Here is a 24,884-nt window from a genome sequence, read left to right as displayed (position 1 = left end):
ATACTACCAAAAATTCAAATGCAGTTAGTTAAAGAAATTGGTTCCCAGTCGTCATCTAAATTTACGACTCAAAGACAAAGTAAGTAAATATTGTTGTATATTTATTTTTGGTTGGTTATTTTAAGAATTTGGAAGTATTTGGTTAATTATGTTACTGTAAAATTTAAAAGATTTGACATTTCAGAAGCTAAAGAAAGTTTATTCTATTTTATGTTTTTTTTAAATTAAGAATCTCATTAAAATAGTTTTTCTTTTCTTTTTTCAATTAGAAAATTTTCATTCTGAAATTTAATGAAAAAAATTGTTAGTTTATATTATTTAGACAATCTCATAGAATACATGTAATAGATCTCGTAAATAAAAATGACAAAATAAATTTGTAATGTAAAAAATTTTTTGATTTAAATCCTTTAATCACTTTAAATTATTAATAATCTAAACAATAATCCTAAGTACTAACTGACACCACTAATTGAAAAATGTTACTTATTTTTTCACAAAATTTTGATTGGTCTAAATGGTTGAACCTTGGTTTCTTTTTAGGAAAACAACAGCTTTATGCAATCTCTTCAATTTGTGATCTGTTGTTGTTTAATATTGCTTTGCATGGCCATTTTTCTGAATTATCAGTTATATTCAAGAAATAAGTAATTTAATTTTATTAAAGCGTATTAATTAATAAAATTATAAATTTTCTTTCAAATATTATTTCAAAATTCACATGTAAGTTTTTTAATACCGATTTCGTAAAATTTTATCTTCTTTTATATTTAAGTTCGAGCAAAACTAAATTTGATGTTTTAAAAAAAATTAGTTATAGTTTAATGTAAAAAGTCAAATACTATTTGTTTATTCTTAATTAGGGTGTTATTTCTGTATTTAATTTTATGCTTAAATTATTACAGTAGCATATTCACATGAAATGACAATCCTATTGATTGAAATAAAAAAAGCTGTAAATTTAAATGAATTGATCTTTCATTTAAGTAATTTTTTGTTTACATTTTTAATGTTGTTATTTCTTAATCTATGTATAAAAATAAAGATTTAAAATATATATTTGTATTTTTATTTATCTTTAGGGGCAAAATTTGACAACAAAAATTGTAAGATTTTTTCTTCACGAGTTTTCTCACTTTATTATTTAATTATCTGGAATGTGATTGACCGGTCAATTTTATTGATTTCTTTCAGAATTCTCTTTATTACAATATAAAATCCACAAGTTTTATAAATATTTAATGGTGATGAAATATCTAAATGCTTTTGTTCCACAATTTTTTACAGATCTTAGTTTTTTAGACTTTTCTGCTTAATTTATTTAAAGTGCAAAGTTTTGTTTCTTTGATTTAACAGCGTTCATTTTCTCGTTATTTAAATTAGCTTTATATCTGCAATAATATAAATGCTTTTCGGAGAAATCATAAATATTTTAACGTCTTTAGTACAAAAATACTTTTCCCAATTGAAGAGAGAGAACTCCTTTTTGATTACTAGATCAGTTCTAAAACAAAAGTGAAGAATGTATAAAGATTATTGATTTGTAAGAAAATGATTGTCCCTAAACGTACCTAAAACATGTGAGATATGTTTAAGTTAAAAATTGTGGATCTATAAGCATAAGATGTGAGATGACAAAGCTAGTACTACGTCTAGTTATAATGAAAATGATTTCTCATTTGTATATTGTATTTTCTGATCTTATTTATTAAATGTAAATTCAACAATAAGACTTATTTCCAAAAATGTAAAAGTTACTCCAAAATACAGTAAAAGATATTAAATTTATTAATTAACTGTTAACTATTATATTTCATTGAAAATGACAATATGTTTTGACATTTAATGAAACCACAACAGCCAGATATTGGAGTGTTGGCAAATGTGATGTGATGGAGAATGAAGAAAAGTAACTGCACATAACAAAATATCATTTACAAAGGAATACAGTTAGTATAGTAAATGATGATATTTTTTCTTAAAATCTTTAAAATTATGTTTTTTTTTTTTAAAGTACAGTAAAAACCCTCTATTAATGGACACTCCCGAATTGCGGACGTCTCTACTTAATGGACATTTTTACAATCCACAGATCCTTCAAATAGGACATGTATAACATTTACTTCTACATAATGGATGCCTTTGTCCGTAACCTACCTGGCAAAAACACAAAGTTATGTCTTCATTATTCTGAAAGAATTAATTATGTATGAAATAATATTTTAAAATGGAAACAAAGAACTGTTCAAATACTCTTTCAGACAACGAATTTTGAGCATAGGCTCCAAATAAAGACTGGCTTAAAATAGGAATAGAGGAGGAGGACAGGTTGTAAAAAGCCAAACAATATTCTTTATCTTTTAGAGAAGACTAATCTGGTTAAGTTGTCAATCACCATTTATTGTCATACATGTGAATGTTATTAAACTTTTGTGTTATTGTTGAAATTAAGCTTATGATACCAAAAAACTATAAATTTTTGTAAAGTTATTCATTCATTCGTCCAACAAGTATCGTAGGTAGTACAGTAGTAATGAAAAAACAAAGTTTTAAGGTTATGACAAGCGTGTTTATGAAATTTGAAAGATTGTGTTATCTGAAGGCAGTCACATTAAGAATAGGAAGATGTTTGATTTTTACACGTTTATGATGTATGATTCTCAAACACAAAACACGCTAAAATTTTACCATTTTTCTGTTCAAAATAACAGTTTCATTTTTTTTTTTTTTTTGTTACTTTCATTTGAGTTGTTTTTGATGAATTAATAATTATTCAACTTTTACTTTTTGTTGTAATTTTTACGTTCCATTTATCAAAGTATCCCATTTTATATTTACAATTGAATTAAAGTGAGATGTATACAGCTGAAAAGATAAATAATATACTGTATATAGCCTATATTTTAATTATATATGCTATGTATACATTTTGGTCTTTTCACATTCCTAACACATATTTGACGTTTTCATAGTTCATAAAGTATGGCCAGCAGCACGTACTGTACCTCCCAATATCGAACAAACTTCACGGTCTTGTTGGTGTCTGCCATTTGGAAGTTACCATAGATGAAAATGATTTTAGTACAAAAGTAGTTAAATGGTTGAAATGTTGAAATTGGAAGTGTATTGGAAAATTGTTTAGCTTGTATGGAAGATAACCCACTGAAGTGGGAAATATTGTAATTTCCAAAATGCATTTGAGTAAAATAGAATTGTTGATTGGTTATTTATAATTTCTAGAAAATTAAATTATTTTGATCTGTAATATATCAATATTAAGGATACAGAATAGAAGCACATTACGGATGAATAGGTTTAAATGTGATTATTAATAATTTTAAATTAATATGAATAAACTTTTTTTAATTTTTTTCTGTAGCTATACCAAAACCACAGCCATTGTCATCCACTATAAAAGTAAAAACACTTGAAGCAGTTTCTCGTTCAGATCTTCATTTGGCAGTCATCAATAAAGTAAAGGAAATACAAGAAACATCAATGGAATCCGAAAACCCTTTTAATAAGAGGCAAGATGTCATAAGTTTTCATTTACACTTCAAAGAAAAAAAGTTTATTAAATATTTATTTCATGTTACTTTTAGTTCAAAAGGAAATAAATTTTGGAAAACCGATTCAATTCCATTTATTGGAACACCTCTCTCTCGCAATGAAAAATCGACAAAGTGCGTAATTATTTAAAATGAATTTAATGTAACACTCTCTCTCATTCTAATGTGTTAATTACAATTCAGTTGTATTTTAAAACGTACTCTTACAGTGAAACGAAACAGGTGATTTTTGCAACACCTATCATTCGACACCTTAATAACGAAAAAGAATATTCCGTATCGCCAAAGTCTAGACTTTACGATTCGTTTCGTCACTCTGAAAGTGATAAAAAGTGAGTGAGTTTGAAGCATTTCTCATTATTATTTATGCAAATTTATACTTCTTTTTTGTTTTTTTTTCTTTGGTTGTTGTTACAGAAGAAATTATAGAATTTTAAGCGGAGAAGTTTCGTCTTTACTTCAAACACCGCCAATAAGGAAAAAAACTCCAGTGGGACGCTCAAAAATATTAGACCAAAGAAACAGTTTGATGAATGTAACTCCTCATTCAATTTTAAAAGTCAGAAGTGAAGGTTCTAAAGTTGAAAATATGTATTTGGAATCTACAAGATTATCGCAAAGTAACTTAAATGGTAAGACCCTAACAAAATAATTAAAATGTTTATAAAACACAAATTTAATAATTCTTTTTTAATGTTTCAAAGATGTCTTTGAGAAATCTGATTACAAAGATGACGATAGCACAAATCCAAGTGAAAGCATTGACATCACCGAACAAGAAGGTAAGTTGAATAACAACAACTGTAATTGAAATATTAGTTATAATTCAAGCAGTAGATTTTAATTACTAGTAATTGGGACACTTGAGGACTACAACATTCTGGTCCAATTAATCACTCCAGTCACTTGTCCATTTTGTTGTTGCCTTGGAGGTGTGTCATGCAGAATTATCCTGTTAAAACAGAAAATTTTCTGTACCAAGAGGCCAGGCAAAGGCTGCTAAGTGCATGTTAAGATACTGATACATGTTGATATGCTTTTTTTTTTAGTACAGTGATTAAATCTGTTTCTGCTTTTCAAACCATAAAAGAACCACCAAGATTTTGACAATTCATCTGGATTTTATGTTACGATCTGGTATCGTGCCAATAAAGTGTATGCCATCTAAATTAAAATATTTTTCTTCGTATACCTAATAGTCTTAGGGTCATAGAGCACGTGAAAAAGAATGCAGTGGTGGATTTCTTGTAAGGTGCATAGCTACTTCACTTGATATCAGATGGATATCTCTTCATAACTGTATTTCTTGTTCACAAGTTCTTTTTGGTCCTTGACCAGCCAGCACTGTGCAAATATCATATTTCATTTAATGTTAAAACAACAACATCTTAGTATAGCATCTACTCTTGTAGGTAATACTTACTGACATAGCAATTTGCAAATTGATAAAATAGCTGTAAAATTTTTGTTTTCATCATATATACAATTTAAAATTTGAATTTTTTATTCTTTAGCATTGATCTTTAAAATAAATCATACTTCCAAGATAAAATGTTTTTATTTTTACCATGATGTCTTCTGTCATCGTTCATTTGACAGAAATTTTCATATTTTCACACACGTTAAAAGTTTTCACCGATTTAATATATCAATGTATCACATGTTGACACGTGAAAAGATATTTTAAAAGATTGCAAAATCATTCATCAAATAATGTAGTATACTTAACAATTATTGCATATTTGCATTTAATAAAAAATTAACAGTCATCGGTTTAAACAGATTGGGAGATGTTCCTGAATGTAATATATTCATTAAAATTATAAAACAGAAATATTGAAAGTATTAAATATGAAAGTTTAGAAATAGGTATAATGTTAAACAGTCTTATCAATAATATGAAGAGATAAATTGAAAAAAGCTAACTATGCTTCAAGACTTTCCATTTCTGCAAATTTAAAATAGATTTATATATGTTTATATATTTATCTATTTATATATAAGAGTATGTTTGTTTGTTCTTTGCTATACACACCTAGGCCATTTCACCAATTGCTACGAAACTCTGCATTTATGTTAACATGCTTCAAACTTAAATATCACTCCAAAATATCGATTGGATTCCTATACATCAGTTAAGTTCTGCCTACATTCTGTTTGCTGGGTTTACACATCTATTGGCAAACCTTAAGAAAATGATAAAATAAATATAATTCTTAAAATGGATATAATTTTTAAAAATATATATTATATTCACTTCATTACTGTGACGATGATATAGCATGAATTAAATGTGCTACATTACTACTGAACAGGTAGCAGAAAGCACTTGCCTGCACAGAATCAAAAGTGTTACCCTGTGAAAAGTGTATAAGTATTTAATTTTTTACATCTAACAAGTAGGGTTTTTTCATTTCTGAATGGTACTTTCTTAATTCTAGTAAGTGATCTTCAGTAGCTGAGTGAATGAAACCACTGAATAGCTGGCAGTTGGTTGTGGGTTCAGGCATGGCCAACGGGCTGGCCACATTTGGTAACACCTTAAATAGAGGCCAGCTTTACATAAAAGTCTTCCCAGGATGCATACCGTCGGCAGATCACTCAAATGTCACATTGCCGTAACCAAATAAACCAAACTAATTCTAATAATTTTTCTATAAGCACAATATTAACAAAGACATACTTCCCATGTAGTTTATACAATATTTTTTTTTTTATTTAAACAAGTTTTATATGAAAAATGTCTGCGAAAACAGAAGTCTGTTGGATATTAAGGTTAGCAACTTCAATCCCATGCGGGGCTATCATAATCTATCCAAAGCAGATTACTTTTTCAAACATTAATAGTAGACTGGTATTAATTAATAGATATTGACCAAATTCTGTTTTGGGAGGAGGACGACAACTACTATTGCTCGAATTAAGTTCGACTCCTTTCCGCAACAGTTTCTTCATTCTATTGGACCAGTGGTATGGTGGTATTCGAATAAGAGAATTGCACAAAATGTGGTTTTAAGGGTGCCTACCTTCAATATGTGGTATGTTTTTTCAGAAATTTGATTGGTTGGCTGATTACCGTTTGATATTCGGCTGTGAATGGTTGAGTTTCTTAAAGTTAACATTATAAAAACATTATGATATCTGAAAAAATTTAAGATACTGTATTTTCAATTCTTGTCTACTCGACCATTGAAAGTGTGTTATTTCGTACCATCTGAGTCTCGTGATAAACGTGAGAGTGGAAGGCTAAAACGACCAAACTCTTTATATGGTTTTCGTTTTAATGTTTATGTTATAGTATTTGATAGTTTATATAACTACAAAGGTTATTTTACGTGAGAGTTTATTACACTGAGTGACCAATCTAACACATTTAAAAAAAGTTTTTTATTCTTCTACTGTACACAATTTAAACCCTTATGTAAGATAGTCTTCATAGTTATATAAATCAAATTCTATAACATAACATAATAGAAAGGTCAGAAGTATGAAATACTCTAACAAACTTAACGTTTGTTGTTGTTTTTTTTTTTTTTTTTGCCTGGGTAACACTGGGCTTACCTGCTAATTAAAAATACTTTAATCAGACAGTTTAGAAAAAACACTTACTGGGCTGATTTTGAGACAATTTTTAAATAAATTACTTCAATTTTTTTTTACTTTTATTTAATGTATACGGCTAAATTTATTATGGTTAAGTAAACTTAATTTTGTTTCAATTATTTCAGTTTCTTTATATATTTTATTACAAAACACATCAGAATGTATAACCTGACAATATTTCTTTGTTAGAGTATTTTATATATATATATGAGCTTTTTCTAAAAGTTTAAGTGTGAGTTTTATAGAACACCTTTTAACTAGTCATTATGATAAAGACTCCTATTATCCTATTTTAAAATTTTAAATAATTTTTTGAAATTGTCGATTTTATTTTTTAGTTAATCAGCCCTTAAAACAAAATATAACTTTTAAATTGTCGATTTTCTATTGGAATATATATTTATTCTTCTTTGTTCAAACAAAACTAAATAGAAATAATGGTGTTCATATTTTTTATAATCTTAATTGAATTTGTAAATATAAAATTTAATTTTTTTCACATTTCTGCCAAATTATAAAATTCTATAAAAATATTAGATGCTAATCCTTTTAAAATTCAAACATTAAATGCTTACTATTTTAATATTATAAACAAAAAATTTTAAATTGAATATAGTTTCATGACGTAATTTTCATTTAAATTAGTCGTAAGAAAACACGAACTTATCGAACACATATACGTTTTTATCTTTATTTTCTAGATTCAAATGTCAAACAATTAAGGTTTAAAGTTCCTGAAGTTCGTTCACCTCTTGGTGGCATTACTGGAAAATGGTAATAAAATAATTATAATTTTGGTTTTAATGATAGGATAGAGTATAACCTAATAAATGACAATTAATAATTTATATATTAATGCTTGTCGCAGTCTTCGTTTTCAGATTTCTTTTAATATTTGTGAAAGATTATAGTTGGAAGAACAAAATTTATTTGTAAAAATTGTAATAAAAGGATGTAATAAATTATCACTTTTAAAAGTATTTTAAAAAACTGAATAATTATACTGTATATTACACAATACAATTTTTGAATAAGACTTTAAAATGAGTTTTGTTTCTTTAACTGCTGTTCTTATTATTGAAATGTTCAAAAACTTTCAGATTGAATAAAAGTTGTGTTGTAAAAACATTTGTAAATTAATTAAACGGATTGATTATTTTTCGAAAGAAATAAGCAACTAAATTTATTTTCTAGGTTAACACCAAATAAAAGTATTTTAAAAAGCTTTTATGAGAAGAACATGTTGAAAGAAAAGTAAGTTTTTCTCTTTTCTGAAAATCTGCAAAATTTAAAATATTCGTCGTATAATAAAAATTTTCTATCATGATTGATTAAATTTAAAATTTATTGTATTGAATTATCAATTAGTTATAATATTACCAAATGTAGAAGTGTAGAATGTAGTGCACGACCTTCTCTTCACGATAATGTGACTACACAGACTGTTGGACAAGATGTTTATCTATCTCCAAGTATAGTAAGTGGTAAGTTTTATTTTTTTTTTTTTAAATTAGCTGTGCCATTTTTTAGATATTAATTAAATACATTGTTTTATACTAATCCGAATAATGATTAATGGTTATATTTTTAGAAAAAATGGAACTAGGAGAAGAGGAAAATATTCCTTATAAAGATGCTCCTGTGCTTAAAGAAAAGAGTAATATTTGTTAAATCTTATTAAAAAAATTCAAGATGATTTGTACTCTTATTTTTATTATTAAACTTTCAGATTTTCCAGTTCCTGAAATTGAAATGAGAGAAGAGTCTCGAGCCACTTCCGAATCTTCAGACAAAACAGAACAAATGCCACAGATGGAGTATTACGGAGACGATTTGAAAAAAGAAGTGAAACAAAAATTATTTGACAAGAAAGAAAGTGAAACAGAACCTTCGCTTGTTTTGTCAGATTCAGAAAGTGAATACGAAGAGTGTTTAAAAGATGAATTAACAGAAGAAAGACTAAGAATAGAGTCGGAAGATTTTGGTATAGAAAAGTCTCGCGATAAAGAAATGGAATCCGAATCTATAAGTAATTAATTCACATTTTTATAATAGTCTTTAGTTTTGATTACTAAAATTGTACCTGACATTTAGGAATAATTATTTTAAAATTTTCAGACTTATATTCAAAAAATGAAGAGCTGTCTTTATCCCATATTTCTCCAATGAAAACTTCAATTAATTTGCATTTAACTCCAGAAAGTACTCCAGAAAAACATTCTTTACAAATTCCAGGAGAGAAGTCATTAACTGTAAGTAACTAATAATTACATGCATCAGTTTATTTTACTACATAAATATCAGTATTAATTCTAGGGCTTTCATTGATTGCAGATTATAATATACATTTTCAAATAGAATTTATTATTATTATTATATTAGGATCTGTAAAAATTTCAGCAGATTAATTTTTTAAGATTGAAATGCTAAACTATAAACTATATTTTGTAAAAATCTGATATAATTCAGATTGCAATCTGTTCAATCATTTGTTTAACTTAAAAATTCTATCAATGAGCAATGATCTTACTCTACATGATTGCAATGAATGCCTGGAACAATAATTTTTATTTATGTAGAAGTAACAGACTCCATAATTTCATTATACAAGGTGTGTGTGAAAAGTTCGGTGAATGGTCTCATAAAATAAAGGAAACAAGAGATACAAACAAAATATCTTTACTGGCATTCAAAGTAATCGCCATTAGCGATAACACACATTTGACATCGGTTGTACAGCTGCTGGAAGCTGTGAGCAAACGTTTCTTTCGGTATCGCACGAAGCACCGTTGTCACACGTTGGATCTGCACAATGTCGGAAAAGCATAGGCCCTTCAGGACTCCTTTGAAGCGGGGAAACAAGAAGAAATCTGCAGGTGCCAGATCTGGAGAATATGGAGAGTGTTGAGGAACTGTCACCTGGCGTGTAGCGAGGAAGTGCCATACGCAGCTCGCAGTGTGCAGATGGATTTTGTCATGGAGCACAGTCCACTGTCCACTCTGGTACAACTGTAGCCGAAGTTACCGGATGCATTTCAGCAGCTGTTTCAAAACTCCCTCGTAGAATTCTGCATTGATGGTTGTATCGCTGGGTAAAAATTCGTGATGGATCAAGCCCTTACTGTCGAAAAAGGCAATCAACATCTTCCTTTCCGTCTCTGAAGTGTTTAAACCACTCAAAAACACACTGTTTACTCACTGTTTCCACACCATACACTTTCACTAACATTTCGTGTGTCTCCGTCACCGTTTTACCTAATTTGAAGCAAAACTTGATGTTCACGCATTGCTCCATTTTGCAGTGACCCTCCTCCTCACACTGACTGCGTTGCATCGTTTGTTGTGCGCACTTCCATTTAACTGTCGTGATTTCGACGCTAGGGGGCATTAGTTGGCAAGTCTCTCACTACGTCTGCATGAGTGCAACATCCCAACCAGCACGGTTATTCAACTATGGGACCATTCACCGAACTTTTCAGACGCACCCTGTATACATCTATCAGACATCACCCTTTTTCTGGGAAGAGTCATGTGAGCTATAAAGGATATAATTTTATAAAAATTGTGTGCTGCAAGATCTATTAATTCTACTCGACTTTTTAAAAGTTCATATGCTCTGAACTAGTTCAAACATTGTTGGTAAAATATGTCAGTGAAAACAAAGTACACTGGCCAGGTAAATATGCTTTAGGTCATAGATTGGAGACTTCATATATACATTATAATATATATAATTAAGTTAAAAACTAATATTTTTGCGTAAATAGGTTAAGATAGATTGTTTTTCATTTGAATTTGAGCAGCAATTAGAAAGGTAGATAGCGTAAATAAATTCCATCGTCATTTGAATTTCCTACTAAGTTTAGTGAAAATTCAACAACCAGTGATGGCTGAACATTTGGATGCTCAAATGGCAGAAGACAATTGAAAATTATTTTAAAAGGACTGATGATTAATTTGAGAACTCTTAAAGTATAGTAATATATGATTGCTCTCCTTCCATATATTTTTCCTATTGTACGAGTATGTTTTTTATTAATACAGTATAATAATATGCAAGTAACAAATGTTTTCTTTTCAAATGATTAAAACCATGTTTCTCAACCGTTGTTCTAGGGGTTTTATAGGTCCGCGACATGAGAACCCCTGGATTAAATGGTTCAATTCATCTTACTTTCAATAATTGGCACTCTCTTTAATCCAATACAGATACGGTGCCATGTGTGAGATAAGCAGGGGGTCAGGGGTTAATCCCTTCTGACCACTTAATCTGCACGAGCTGGTAAAGCCCAATCTCTGCGTCTGTTGGGTGAGTGGGGAGTGCATCGGTAAGTGGACAGGTGTCTTTCCGGAAAAAGAAATCGACAGGTTGACAGGTTAACAAATAAAGCATTTATTGGTTAGCTTAGAGTTAACATACAAGATCATCTACAGAACTACTCGATTAAACGCAAGTTATAAAAAGAACAGCTGATAGCTATGCCTATTCCCATTTCTGGGGAGAGAAAGTTCACAGAGTGCTAACAAACAATACCTCTATGCGAGAATGGCCGATATACATCGAAGTATGGAAGAGTCTGTAGCCGTTGAAGGTCTTCTCAGACGGGATTCAAGTCCACTGCACTGAGATCGACTGGCACAAGTACAGAAATAACTTCCGAGTGCGGATGTGCGCCGAGCTTCCGGTAGCTTGCGCTTTTATAGCATTAGTGTGGGAAAGCAGTCCATTGTTGACAATGACTTGGAATTCTTGACAACTAAGTGTCAACTTTCCCACCTAACGTTAGTTGATAGTTGAAGGAGACCTCTGCTCTGATACTCTGCAAGGAGTTTTTTCTTAAGGGGAATGTTTACAACATTTTCGAACAACGAAAATAAAAGGTTTTCTTTCACTAAAAATTTCTCTCTAAAATCCGTGGTCTCACACGTGTGTCAGATTATTAAGGTTGTACTGCATTTGAAATTACAGAAAATGAGGAGGAATTAACAGGTAGTGCATGGTCATTAAGATCTTATAAAATTAAACTATGTCAGTTGCATCATCCATATCATGAACATGAGAATGATTTTTAAGATCTGGTGGATAAGATCTTATTTGTGATTTCTGGTGATTGCATCATCCAAAGCACAACACACTACCTTTGAATGGGTTTTTATGAGCAAAATAGAAGCTTTTGACCATTAACACTACATAAAAAGTGTGTAATTGTTGTTGATTTTAATGCTGAAGATTATCCTCTCAAGAAATAGCACAGAGCTGGATCAGAAGATAAATGAGTGAGTAATCTCTGCCACGATAGGATGCTAAAGCATTGAAGTCTGCAACATGGGTTTAAAAGTCAACCATCCAGTTAAGTAGCCATTACCGATTAGTAAAATGTGCAGATAGTGGCTTATCTGGGCTAAACAGCACGTAGACGACAGCGTTGACATGAGATTCTGTTATGTTTTTGAATGAATGCAGATTTAATCTGGTGTAGATCTGAAGCAAATCCTATAAATGCTATCTGCATCATGCAATCCTTGTTAAAGTTTCCTGTGAGTCAAGTGGTGTGCAGATGCATATCCAGTAAAAATATCAGCAAATTACAGTTTATAAATAGTGCAGGGTACTGTAAAAACATCTTATCTAAGCTAATTCCAACAAACAAGGAGTAACTTTGTAACATGAAATTCTGCATCTTCCGGGATGATTCTGTGCCATGGCACTGAACCAGGATAAAATATAATGTTTCCTGCAGTTTTTTTTGTCATTATTGTCAACTGGCATGCAAATTATTGTTTGGATGAAAAAGCTTTGGCATCTGATCTTGGTCTGATGAGTCCAGATCAGATACTAAAACTGGCCTGGTAAAGACTGATTTCTATATCAGTGGAAAATGCACCAGCAACATAAAACAGAAATGGGAAAGTGATTTCACTTCCTGTCCAGAAGTTTCCATTCATCAAAATTCAGTCAGAAACCTAGAATAGAAAATAATGCATTTACTGTCATGTTTTGACCAATTGAAAAATGTTATTGTTATGACATAGTAGTAATGACAAAGAATTTGAATTGTTTTTAGAAGAGATCAGGAAGTATTCTTTCCTCTATAATAAAATAGACAAACAATATAAGGATGTCAGTTTTAATTGGAGACTACAGTCAACTTAATTCTGCTTGTGATATTCTGGTATTGCAGAAATAAAGTAAACAGATAATGATGGGCAATGGAATCTAATCATTTTTCTGTTTTCTGGTAATGTGGAAATCAGCATTAACAGTTCTGGTTTCAACACTATTGAGAATTGCTGACATAAGCATTATAAAAATTGCAGACAAGAGGCATGAAAATACTCTTTAAGTTGCTATTTATTAGAAGAGTCTGGTATCGTGAGCGTCATACAGATTACGTAAGAAACTCGTACAATCTTGCCTGAGTGCTGCAAACCAGTTATTAAGGCTCCAGATGGTTATATAAAGTATTAGGATCCCAGTCAATGAGAAAAGCTGTTCATGTTATGTTTTTCAGGCCTACTTACACTAAAGATTTTTTTCTTCCATAACTGTAAACTACAAGTTCTTGCAAAAGTGTTCATTAACAGTATTGGTGAAGCTGTGGTGTGTAATAAATTGCATTGATTTTGGTTTCCTCTCTGTACTACATATTTTAAACTATAAATACGTTACTTTGCATATCTGTTGAACACTGTTTTGTATCACAGATTATGTAGTTTTTATGGCTGTTGCCATATATTAAAATCACTGATACTATTAAAAAAATTGTATTGCTAGACAGCATGCTTTTATTCTTATCTCCTGTAATCATTTCTATTCCACATATTTGATACAATTTAAGTTATTCCAGAGTCAAGTGAAACACTAATGAAAATAAAATTCTTGTGTCCCAAATTATATTATTACTTGTTCATGAAAAAAACTGAATTGACATTATAAACTTATCAGCTTATTGGCTTGATAGATGGAAAAAAGATTACAGTGAAAATCTTAAATAATTGCTTCCAAATGGAATTTTTCCAATAATTAAATGTATTTTCTGCTTAAACTTGATCATCACCTAAAAGATTATCCATATATCATTACATCTTATTAGAGCACAGGCCAATCCAGGTGCAAATGAACAATATTGCTATCCTTATTAATCAAGATTTTACATTTAATGAAAGGTCTGCACTTGCCATGGGTTTCTGTGCACTGGTGCAAGGGTGTGCAAAGATGCCTCTACAAGGAACGTGTTTATTTTATTTGTTATGAATGCTCTAATATTTTTGTTTCTCATAGTAGAAAATAACCAATGTCAATACAATAATAATTATTATTTAAAATCAAACACATTTAATGTTTTTATAGGAACTACAGAGTAGTCCTTTTGAAGGAACACGATCACGATCAAGATCTAAATCAAAAAGCCCCAGCTCATCTCACTTAAAAGAGACACCATCTCAACTGAAATCATCTACACTGTTTAAGATGACAACAAGAAGTAAAACAAAAGGTACAAACGACTAGATTTTTATTTCTAAAGAAATATTTGTTACATTTTAATAAGATTAAAGAAAAAGATTTTTCGAATAATGAAATATTTTTCAGAGTTACCAGAAACTACAAAACAAACTGTAAAGACTCCAAGAAAGTCAAAAAAATCTGGAGATGAAAGCAGTGAAACCAAAGGTGTTAATAAATTTTGTTAATAAACTAATATATTTTCTAATAGAGAATGTTAATTTAAGATTATATAATAACTTGTTTCAAAAGCATGGAATGCATCACTTAATATCAATTGGTTACTAGAGCAGAGTGTGATTTATATAATTTCCTATGATTCTAGTGTCATAAGTTGTCATTTGAAAAGGCTCATTTTGCTTTATATTATTCATTTAATCATATTTGCATTTAATTTTCATATGAAATTGAAGGGATGAGTTTAACCATTATTTTTTTATTATATCATTGTCTACATTGGACAGTATAAGAAGTCCAACATAGACAATGATATAATAAAAAATTTAATATAGTAAGGACAAATAAAATAATGGTTAATTCCTTTGCCTCTGTTTCATATTTTGTATGAAAAGTAAATTGTTAAAAAAAACTGAGAAATTAGCCAAAACTGCTATTAAGATTAATATCATAAAGCACCATACATTACATTTTGTTCTTTAACAGAAATTAAATAAATTTAAAACAAATCATTCAATATTAATCATTATATTGAAGATGCTGGTCTGTAGAACTTAGTAAACAATAACATATGTATGCTCTGTAAGGAAAAAAAACCTAATTAAACTTTATTTGTTCCAGCTTGTAGCATAGAAGTGTAAAGTACTTAATTTTTTTAGTAGCTTAGGAAACCGACTATAATTACGGTCGGTGAAACTTCCGTCAACCTTACGGGTACTTTACGCGGATTCGAGATTAGTTTGCCAGGCCTGGGCTTTTAAGCGTGCACCGAAAGATTAGTAATAATAATGATAAATACCAAGTCAAATCAAAAGTTCAAATATATTTAATTAATAACTAGAACGTACTACGAACAAATGTCAATAAGCCAAACAAAATTTATTAACAAAAATCAACAAGTCAACCCGACAATAAACTCGGCTACTTAGCTTAACTTAATAGTAATTCCCCTTGAAATTCGACAATCAAATACTTAGAAACTATGAACAAAATCTCTTACTAATTAAACGTCTATCCGTCACCTCACTATACGAAGAAAACTATTTCCTCAATCCTTTCGATATCATCAAATCGTCAATCGAACTCCTCTTTAACATCTTGGATCATCCAATTATCAATCTGGACTTATATCATAAAATACTTCGCTTTCCAATTAACCTGTCTCTCGAATTCACCTCGGTTTGGAACTCACCTCTCCTTCTTCGGTTCACGTACGGGTTTTATACTGTGAGGTGACGTCACACTTGAGCTGGGTTACTCCCCTTATTTACATACTTAGTTGCTAACATTAACTTTCTTTTCTGGCAGCTTTAAGTTTCTGACAAAGCTTATAAACCGTTTACAAAATATTTATCATAATTTTCTGGGATGTTTAAGACGGTTTATCAAGTATTTCTCTACTAGTGATTGTGGGGACCCCCCTCCATTTTTTTTTCTGCGGAGTGTTACTTCCGTCGGGCAGCGCAAGTGCGCAAGATGTTTCCTATGGCGCTTATTTCTCCGTGAGTTGTTTTATCTTCATTTTTTCATTACTAACAAGAGAGTGGTGGGGAACCTTCGTCCTAAATAAACATAAGCCCCAAACAAAAGATAATAAAACAGAAATAATAATAAAATAAAAATAACGTTTGGACTCAGTTCCTTACAGAAGCATTTGTTGTTGACTTTGATTGGTTTAATTGAAATATCTGGACACTAGTTTAGTTATTTTGGCATTGAAACATGATTGCAACATCATGGACAACTTAATTATAAAAATTATATTGGTCTAAAGATCAGAAAAAATATTTAGAGAAATTTAAAGCATTTGGAATGTTTGATATGTTTTACAGCAAAGCTTATTTTACTGTATTTTTCTCTGTGTATTGATGATACATGAAGTTGTTAAAGAAATATTTTTTGATGGGATAATATTAATCATTTCCTTCTTTCTATTTCAATAACTTAGCAATTTAATCTTTTTTGTATAATTGTTGTTGTTATTTAATGCTAGAAAATTAATGAAATTCTTATTTACGTAGCATCCTTCCTCAAATGTAGGTCCAGTAATCTGGAAACATTTTGATTTGATGAAATTAGTTACTCCAGCAAAGTAATTTGTTTGCTTTTCTAAAAGAGAAAAACTCTTCATTCTTGTAGTTTAATAGTATATCTGATACTCTGCTCTAGTACATTTAATACTTACAATTAAATAAATTCCTGATCCAAACTAAATTTTAAAATGCATAATGTTCCTTTTAATTTGCCCTCTGTTACAGAATTAGATGAGACACATTTTACATTTAGTGATCCTAATATAGCAGAAGAACCCAAAGGTTAGTTCTTTTGCTTAAGATTTTGTGTGTTTGACGTAACAATGAATTGCTATAAATATTAACACTTTTTAAAATTTAATTCAGTGAAGTTGCTATGTTGCAGAAAAATAATTACTATGTTTATTTTTTGGATTATAGTTTTGCCTCAGTTATCTACACCTCAGACCTCTGTTCCTTCATTTGTATTTTCTCCACCAGTTACGAGGTCCAGGTCAAGACAAAAAAAGAGTGATGATAGTTTTCTTTCCAACACTTCTATCCTGACAGCCGAGCCACAGTCAAGACAGAAGAAATCTGTAAAAGAAGAACCGACAGATATTTTCATGACACCTATCAGGGAAAAAGAAGTTGCTAGTGTTAAAGAAAGTGCCAGTCATATTAAGAAAAATACTGGAAAAAAGAAAAGGCATGTTTCTTATAATGTTTAAGAATGACATAATTTATAATAATAAAACTATGCTTATAATATTAAGAATTCTTTTCATTTGTAGAATATCAAAATTATCGTTTACACCAGCATCTACTAGTGTCATTAGTTTGGCTACACCAGTGTCGTCATCAGATTCTGCAACACCCTCTCATCGTAGTAGTGGCACGGGTAGACACAGCATGACGCTGAGGAAAGAAAGACAAGCAAAATCAAGGAAATTTACAAATCTATAATCCCAAAAAAGTTTTGAAAATTTTTAAAATAAATATTTTGTACTTATTTCTGATCATTTTTGTATTAAATAGATCTCATCAGGATTCATCTACTGTATGCATTTATCAGAATGTAAATCATATATTATAATCTATTAAATTGATGTACAGATATTTAATAAATTGATTTTCATTTTTCAAAATCATAACATTTCTTTTTGCTGTTGTTATCAGATTTTATATATGAAATGGTATTAAAATGTTTAAATTTTTACATCATTTCATGAGTCAAATGGAATTCAGTTATAAATATGATATAATTTTGTCAAAAATAATGGACTTTCATAATGTTAGTATGCAAATATTATGAACTTATCATTGTGTTTGATGACAGTTAGTTGATGATGGTGATTTTGATTACGTTAATTGCTTATTTATTGTGACATCACAATGCCAGGCTGCAATTTTTAATCATATTTTAAATTAACTAAATTAAAAATATGATTCAAAGTTGCAGGCATTGTGACAATTTGACACTAAATAATTTCTCATTTGATTTGAATTCTCTTGTTTTTTTATAGAAACATTAAAGCACGATTATTATTCATTGATAAAATATAACAAGTTCCAGTACTGAATTAAAAGAATCCAAGAATTTACTATAAATATTATATTTCTTATTCAAACTACTTCAAAAAGTTTCATATTTTACACTTGCTCATATGACTAATGGAGACATTTTTAAACATATTTATTACTACCAATTCCTTTGTCATATTGTGTTTAATAGCAATGCAGAAAGATAATTTGAAGATTTTATTTTTAGGAACAAAAAGTGTCCTGTGGAGAGAAATAAAGCTTATAAATGAATATAATTTGTGCAACTCTATGTAAAGATTTCCAGAAATTTGTCAAAAGAATCTTAATGCATAATGCCATTTTGAGATAATTATCACAAAGCAACAATCAAGCCCTTTTTCAAAAAGTTGGATGATGATTAATAAATTCCTTTAACCAAACAAATAAAAAATTCAATACAGAATTCCTTATTCATTTTTGACTTACAAGTTAGTAGAAATATGAGGACAATTCAAATTAGCTTCAGAAATTTTATCACTGGTTTTGCTACTTGAATTATCTCAATCACAATATGCTCATTTCTCAAAATAGTCTCCCCTCATTTGTGCCATGTTTTTGGGAGGGAATGAATTCTTTCAGCGTAGAAAGTTTTAGGATAACTGTAGCCACTAGAGATGAAAGTCATATGGCAATAGGTCAAGACTACAAGGAGAGTATATCAGCATTTCCCAAGTTTTTGATCATCTTTATCTCCAAGTGGGACTAAGCATTGTTATGAAGAGGAATGATTTTGTTCAATTTTCTGGGTCTCCTTGAAAATTGCTGGCCTTACTGTTTCCAAAAATTTATACTAGTAGTCCATATTCATGGTACAGTACATCCTTCTCTAGAAAATCAGCACTGATCTTTCCTGGCTCATCCCATAAAAATGTTTCCATAACGTTCCCAGCAGATCTGAATATTAAACTTCTTGGAAAGAGGGGAATCTTTGTTCCTACATTATGTGTTGGTTAGCATTGCTTCTGATGTTCAAAAACAAGGCCATGATTTATTGCAAGTTACTATCTGACATACAAAGCTCTCTTTGTATTCCTGAAAATGCTGGAACAGGTCTATCCTGTGTTCTAATGTCAGCAGCTTCAGTCCTCACCTTGAGCTGACTTTTCTGTACAGGTATTCATGAATTATAGTCTCAACTCTCCCAAAATTGATGTTTGTTTCTTCAGCAAGAAAGCACATTAAGACCTGGCAATTAATAAAAAATTATGTCTTGAACCATTTGAATTCCATTGGTGATTATTGTTGCCATTGCCACTAGAAAAGACATCATTTATATACCTGAGATTGTGAGATACTCTCATCTTTCGTAAACAACTGTGCACATAGTCAAAAATGAATATCAGTTGGCTTGGAACCTTCTTTCACTGAAAACTTAATCAAACACCTCTGTTCCACTTTTAAACTGAGATTACTGGATGCCATCTTGCACAGCACAATTGCAGTGTTTAAACAGTGTTGTCAGTGCTGCCACTGGGATGTTGCCATATGCTTGTTACAAGATTACAGGAATCTCTCATTATTTTTCAGATATGATAAAAATTTCAGTTCAAATTTGAACCATCTTCATATTTCTTGTGGTTTTCTTACTATTACATGTTACATCATTTTAGATTTTAATTTCTAGAATAAAAAATGTTTTTGTTGTATAAAGTCTGTACATTGCCATTCCCATATTTTTTTTGTTTTTATTTATATTATCAATTTTATGTTTCATTTGCATTTTTATACAATTCACAACAAATTTTAACATTTACTTCTCCATTCCATATTTCCTGTAATGACAATGTATGCATTACAAAACCTCTAATTACAGGTCATGTCACGAATTTTGCCAAGAGCTGCACAATGAGGTTCTGGAATATTGAAGTTTGTATGCAATGACCTGAAAGGCATCTTGTTAACATTATAACCTATATCCTAACATAAACTTCCTATTGTACATCACAACAGCCCAGTCAAGATTAATGGAACATTGTTATGCATCATTTACCATTTGCATTTGCAAGTACAGTACTTGTTGAGAATAACAATTGGATTAGCCATTTATCATGGACTTGTTAAATTTTGTTCTTTTGTGCTTTTATATGTTTAACATGGAAATTGTCTTCAAACTTAATTACCAAATCCTATAAAGACTTTTTAATTATTAATGAAAATGGAAAATGTGTTTGAATCATTGATTCTTCGGAAATAAGTCCAATTATCTTACTCATTAGTCAGTTCAGCACTGTGCAGCAGTTTGTCCTTTATCCATCTTCTAACAATAGAGTAAAAATTGTTTACACCTGACCATTCTTATCCTACATTCAAAATATTTCTAGTTTTCACAACTCTCTGTCCAAAATTCCAAATTTAATTTTGTGGCATCTTGTAATTTAGCTCATATTTAAAATACATTTTTAGAATTAATGAATGTATTTTTTAACTTTTTTTTTAATGGTAATAAATCTGCTTACAAATTAAAGCAAGTTATTCATCATTATTGTGATTACTGATTTCTGTTGTAATGTAAAAATTACTTAATTTTAATAAATTAGACTTTTTCATTTTGGCTTTCTTTGTGATACTAAGAAAATATTTGTTCTATTATTAATTAATGCAATATAAAAGTCAAAGATAAAAGCTTATTCAGGGTGCATAGGAAATTCCCTTTAACCAAAAAATTCTTGCGAATGGAAAGAGCTACAGCTAAGCAAGTGAGGTAATGGTTTAGTAAAGTGACTACCCTTGACCTAATGCAAATGACAGCAGTGCCCCTAGTAGCGAAATCTGGAAGATAGGTAGTGCAAATCGAAAACAGATAAAGCAAACTTTCCAATTAGAAAGTTTTAGAGCATCAATTAATTAGTACGAAACGACGTGGTTCACACGGATAAGATAAATTGTCGCCTGTATACCCAAAAATGTCCAAAAGCTATGCACGCCATTTTGTGTAATGTTTGAAAGGAATAGCCATAGGTATGAAGAAATACGCACAATTTATTGTATAAAATACGTACTTATGTCAATACAGTTTGATAACAACCCCCCAAAAATAATGTAAAGGCAAACTGTCACACAGTGATAACAAGTTTTCGAACATACTCAACATTAACTTGTTATCTGCTTGAACATTGGCCTTTTTCCTACTCAGTGGAAAAAGGTTAATGTCAAATTAATTCCCAAACCCATCAGCACTAACACTTACAAAAAATACAGGCCGATCTGCCTTCCCCCAACTCTGGGAAAAGTGTTAGATGGTCTAATGTTTAATAGGATCATATGGCATCTATGCAAGCATAGAGCCCTGCATAGAATCAGTTCGGCTTCTCTAAAAAAAAAAAGTACAGTAGATGCCATCCATCAGGTCATTAACTACATCCACCAGGCTAAACAAAACAATCAGCATACCTCAATTATCACTACTGACTTTAGAGGCACCTTTGATCACGCCTGGTGGCCTTTTATCCTGCACACATTACATGCTCATCACTGCCCTCAAAATCTTTACAAACTTCTTCAGTCCTATCTTAGTAACAGGAGTACAGGTGTTTATATAACACAAAATAAGTCATAACCTTCACTCGAGGCTGTCCTCAGGGATCCAGGTCTGGTCCTGGTCTCTGGAACATAGCCTATAACTCTATTCTGCACTTAAACGACACCCTGCCTCCTGGCTGCCACATACAGGGCTATGCGGACGACACAATTATCCTTGCTTCACACAGGAACAGTGAATGTTTACAGGACATATGCAACGACATTCTCAATAACATTCACCAGTGGAGTATTAAACACAGGCAAACTATTAACACTGAAAAATGCAAAAGCATGATAGTTGGTAGGAATGCGCCACTCAGCCCTTTAAATAGGTGCTCACAGAATAAAGCAAACAACGGAAATTAAATATTTAGGCGTTATTCTTGACAAGAGACTTAACTTCACATCCCATATCAAATACATCGTGGACAAAGCTAAAAAGATGGCCAACGCACTCTTTAGTATTGCTAGGAACACACCCTAATGCTACTAAGCTTATTTACGGAGATGAAATTCAGCCAGCACTCCTCTATGCCATACAGGTACAGGTCTGGGTCCATGTGGCCGCCAAAGTCCATAACCGTAAAAAACTGTTATCTGTTCAAAGGATTGAAGCTCTCCGTATTTGTAAGGCTTATAGGACCACACCCACTAGTGCCTTTTTGGTAATGCTAGGATTGACTCCTATTGACTTAGAAATTAAACACATTATTCTGGCAGGAAAATCTCATCACCTTACTCTGGCGAGATTATAGCAACTTGGATGTCAACAAAATGATTAGAGTAGGTAAGAGTCCCCCCCTAGTTTGACCTTTGATCAATGATATCAAAAAATTCAGCATCAACAAAAATACCCTCCCGACTTACGATTACCACCCCTCCCATCAGCTTGACCCCAACGTTTACTTTGAAGATCCAGGTGATCATCCCATGTTTAGAATTTACACTGACTGTTTCAAGATGGGTGACGATGTGGGTGCTGCTTACTCTGACTTAGGCTGCGAGCTTCACAATGCTTGCTTCCATCTAGGTACACACTGCTCAATAGCACAGGTGAAAACTAGCTATTTATATGAGCTTAATTGGCCCCAGTGATGGTTATGTTTAGAATGTTGTTGTTTGGGTCGGTTATAGTTGTTTTAAAGTGTTTGTAAACTTTAGGACTTGTAAGGTTAGTTTCAAATTGGTGCATGAGGTTTATTGGTACTTTTTTGCTAGTCGATACATACAGCAACGAGTTTAGCCCTTCACGAGATATTCACCTCCAAAGGTCAGTTTTTAACACATATCAGTATACTGCCTATTCTACATGCTTTGCATGTAGATATGGACTTCAGTGCTCGTTATCGCTTGCACTTCAGCACTCGGGTCAGGGTGAGCCTCCACATCCCCTAAAACTATATAATATCGAGTACTCCACAAACAGTCAAGTGGGCCACTCAAAGCCGGCAGTCAAATAGGCTAAGTAGTCTTACGGACTACTTAGCCTATGAGGGTATCACATATCGGATTAAAGTTACAACTGGCGTACTGTTAACAGAAAAGAACTGGTTTATTTTGCAGGTAGGATTAATCGGTTAATGCTACCTATGGTTCCAAAATGGCAGCTTGTCTCCAATTCCAGCAAATAGAAGAAAGGAAACAGTGGAGACACACATTCTAACTTAACCTAACCTATTCTAATAAATTACCATAATTATTACCAGCAAAATTATTAGAATAGGTTAGGTTAGGTTAGAATGTGCGTCTCCAGTTATATTACCTATGGTGGTCAAAATGGTGGCTCGTCTCTGATTCCAGCAAGGAAACAGTGGGGCGCATGTTCTAACCTAGCCTAACCTATTCTAATAAATTACCATAATTATTAGCAATCAAATTATTAGAATAGGTTAGGTTAGGTTAGAACATGCGCCCCACTGTTTCCTTGCTGGAATCAGAGGCGAGCCGCCATTTTGGCACCATAGGTAAATTTAATCGCACTATTTCCTTTCTTCTATTTGTTGGAATCAGAGACGAGCCGCCATTTTGGAACCATAGGTAACATTAACCGATTAATCAATTGAATCATATTGAAATATTTATAACAAATTAGTGGTCCTGTATCCATTTAAGGTGCTCGTCAGTATCCGGTTGTCATTCCATGTCCAATAGTCGGTACAGCCCATTTCCCCATGCAGTATCGTTATGGTGTTTGCGTTCACGCTTGTTAGTCTGGGTTTTATGACGTGTAAAGTCTTGTACAGTTATACCTACTTTGAGTTGAACAATTTGTCACGGCTAATCAGCTCTTCGCAATGATCAGCTTCCGTACTTCGAAATTCGACATTCACGTCTGGGACCCTCTTTTAACGAAAATAGAAACTAAAGACTTTACCATTTTATTTATTTAGGTGTTGATAAATTGTATTATAATTTTGTGTTTGCATTAAAATACTTATATAATTATTTCTAAAGCCTTTTTTTTATTGAACACAAAAACCATGCTATAATTTAAAATTAATATTTATAAAATATAGAAAAAATATTACTTATAGTGGTGTATAAAAATTATTAACGTTTTATAAATGTGTATTTCTCAATTCTTGAATTAGAAAATATTTGAAAATCTAACCAACTTTATTACCATGATCTACAGACAAGTGTATGCGTTATGCTTTAAAATTGGTAATATGCCATTTTCTCCCAACAGATGGCGGTTGATCGTATTTAGTCCGTTTTCTCGTATCAATGCTTTATTAATAAAGGATAATAACTGTTTTTCCAAAACAGCAAAAACAATTACCGGCTACAAGACTTTATGAATTATTTTTACAATTATTTCTTACTATTTTATTTTGTAGAATAAATGTTAGAACAAACAATTATTTAAAAAAAATGGCAAAAACTTACTATTTTGTTTAAATATTATTATGCAGT

At 31.0% G+C, this 24,884-nt stretch overlaps 1 protein-coding gene and 1 long non-coding RNA gene across 3 annotated transcripts; one reads left to right on the top strand and one right to left on the bottom strand.

The window, feature by feature from the left end:
• The first annotated feature begins 6 nt into the window (after positions 1-6).
• Positions 7-18,013, top strand: LOC136972113 (uro-adherence factor A-like). 2 transcript variants are annotated; one of them, XM_067266666.1, is made up of 17 exons: positions 7-79; positions 3,380-3,527; positions 3,603-3,683; positions 3,779-3,901; positions 3,987-4,201; positions 4,274-4,351; positions 7,874-7,946; positions 8,367-8,426; positions 8,541-8,656; positions 8,764-8,829; positions 8,902-9,201; positions 9,291-9,424; positions 14,533-14,668; positions 14,764-14,844; positions 17,112-17,168; positions 17,307-17,574; positions 17,660-18,013. In XM_067266666.1, exons 1-17 carry the CDS (start codon positions 19-21, stop codon positions 17,829-17,831), a joined length of 2,169 nt encoding a protein of 722 aa, XP_067122767.1. In that variant the 5' UTR covers positions 7-18; the 3' UTR covers positions 17,832-18,013. The 2 variants fall into 2 exon arrangements, with proteins under 2 accessions (XP_067122767.1, XP_067122766.1); XM_067266665.1 differs by having other exon boundaries at positions 14,524-14,668.
• On the bottom strand, positions 7,843-24,307 carry LOC136972114 (uncharacterized). Its single transcript, XR_010880284.1, has 3 exons — positions 24,222-24,307; positions 17,284-17,462; positions 7,843-7,936 (listed from the first exon to the last, which is right to left on the bottom strand). It is a non-coding gene; the product is annotated as an uncharacterized lncRNA (long non-coding RNA).
• Between the last annotated feature and the right edge of the window lie 577 nt (positions 24,308-24,884).

Source organism: Centruroides vittatus, unplaced genomic scaffold (assembly GCF_030686945.1).
Source record: "Centruroides vittatus isolate TY-2023 unplaced genomic scaffold, ASM3068694v2 contig_2806, whole genome shotgun sequence".
NCBI classification, from domain to species: Eukaryota; Metazoa; Arthropoda; class Arachnida; order Scorpiones; family Buthidae; genus Centruroides; species Centruroides vittatus.
This window is presented reverse-complemented; position numbering and strand designations above follow the sequence as displayed.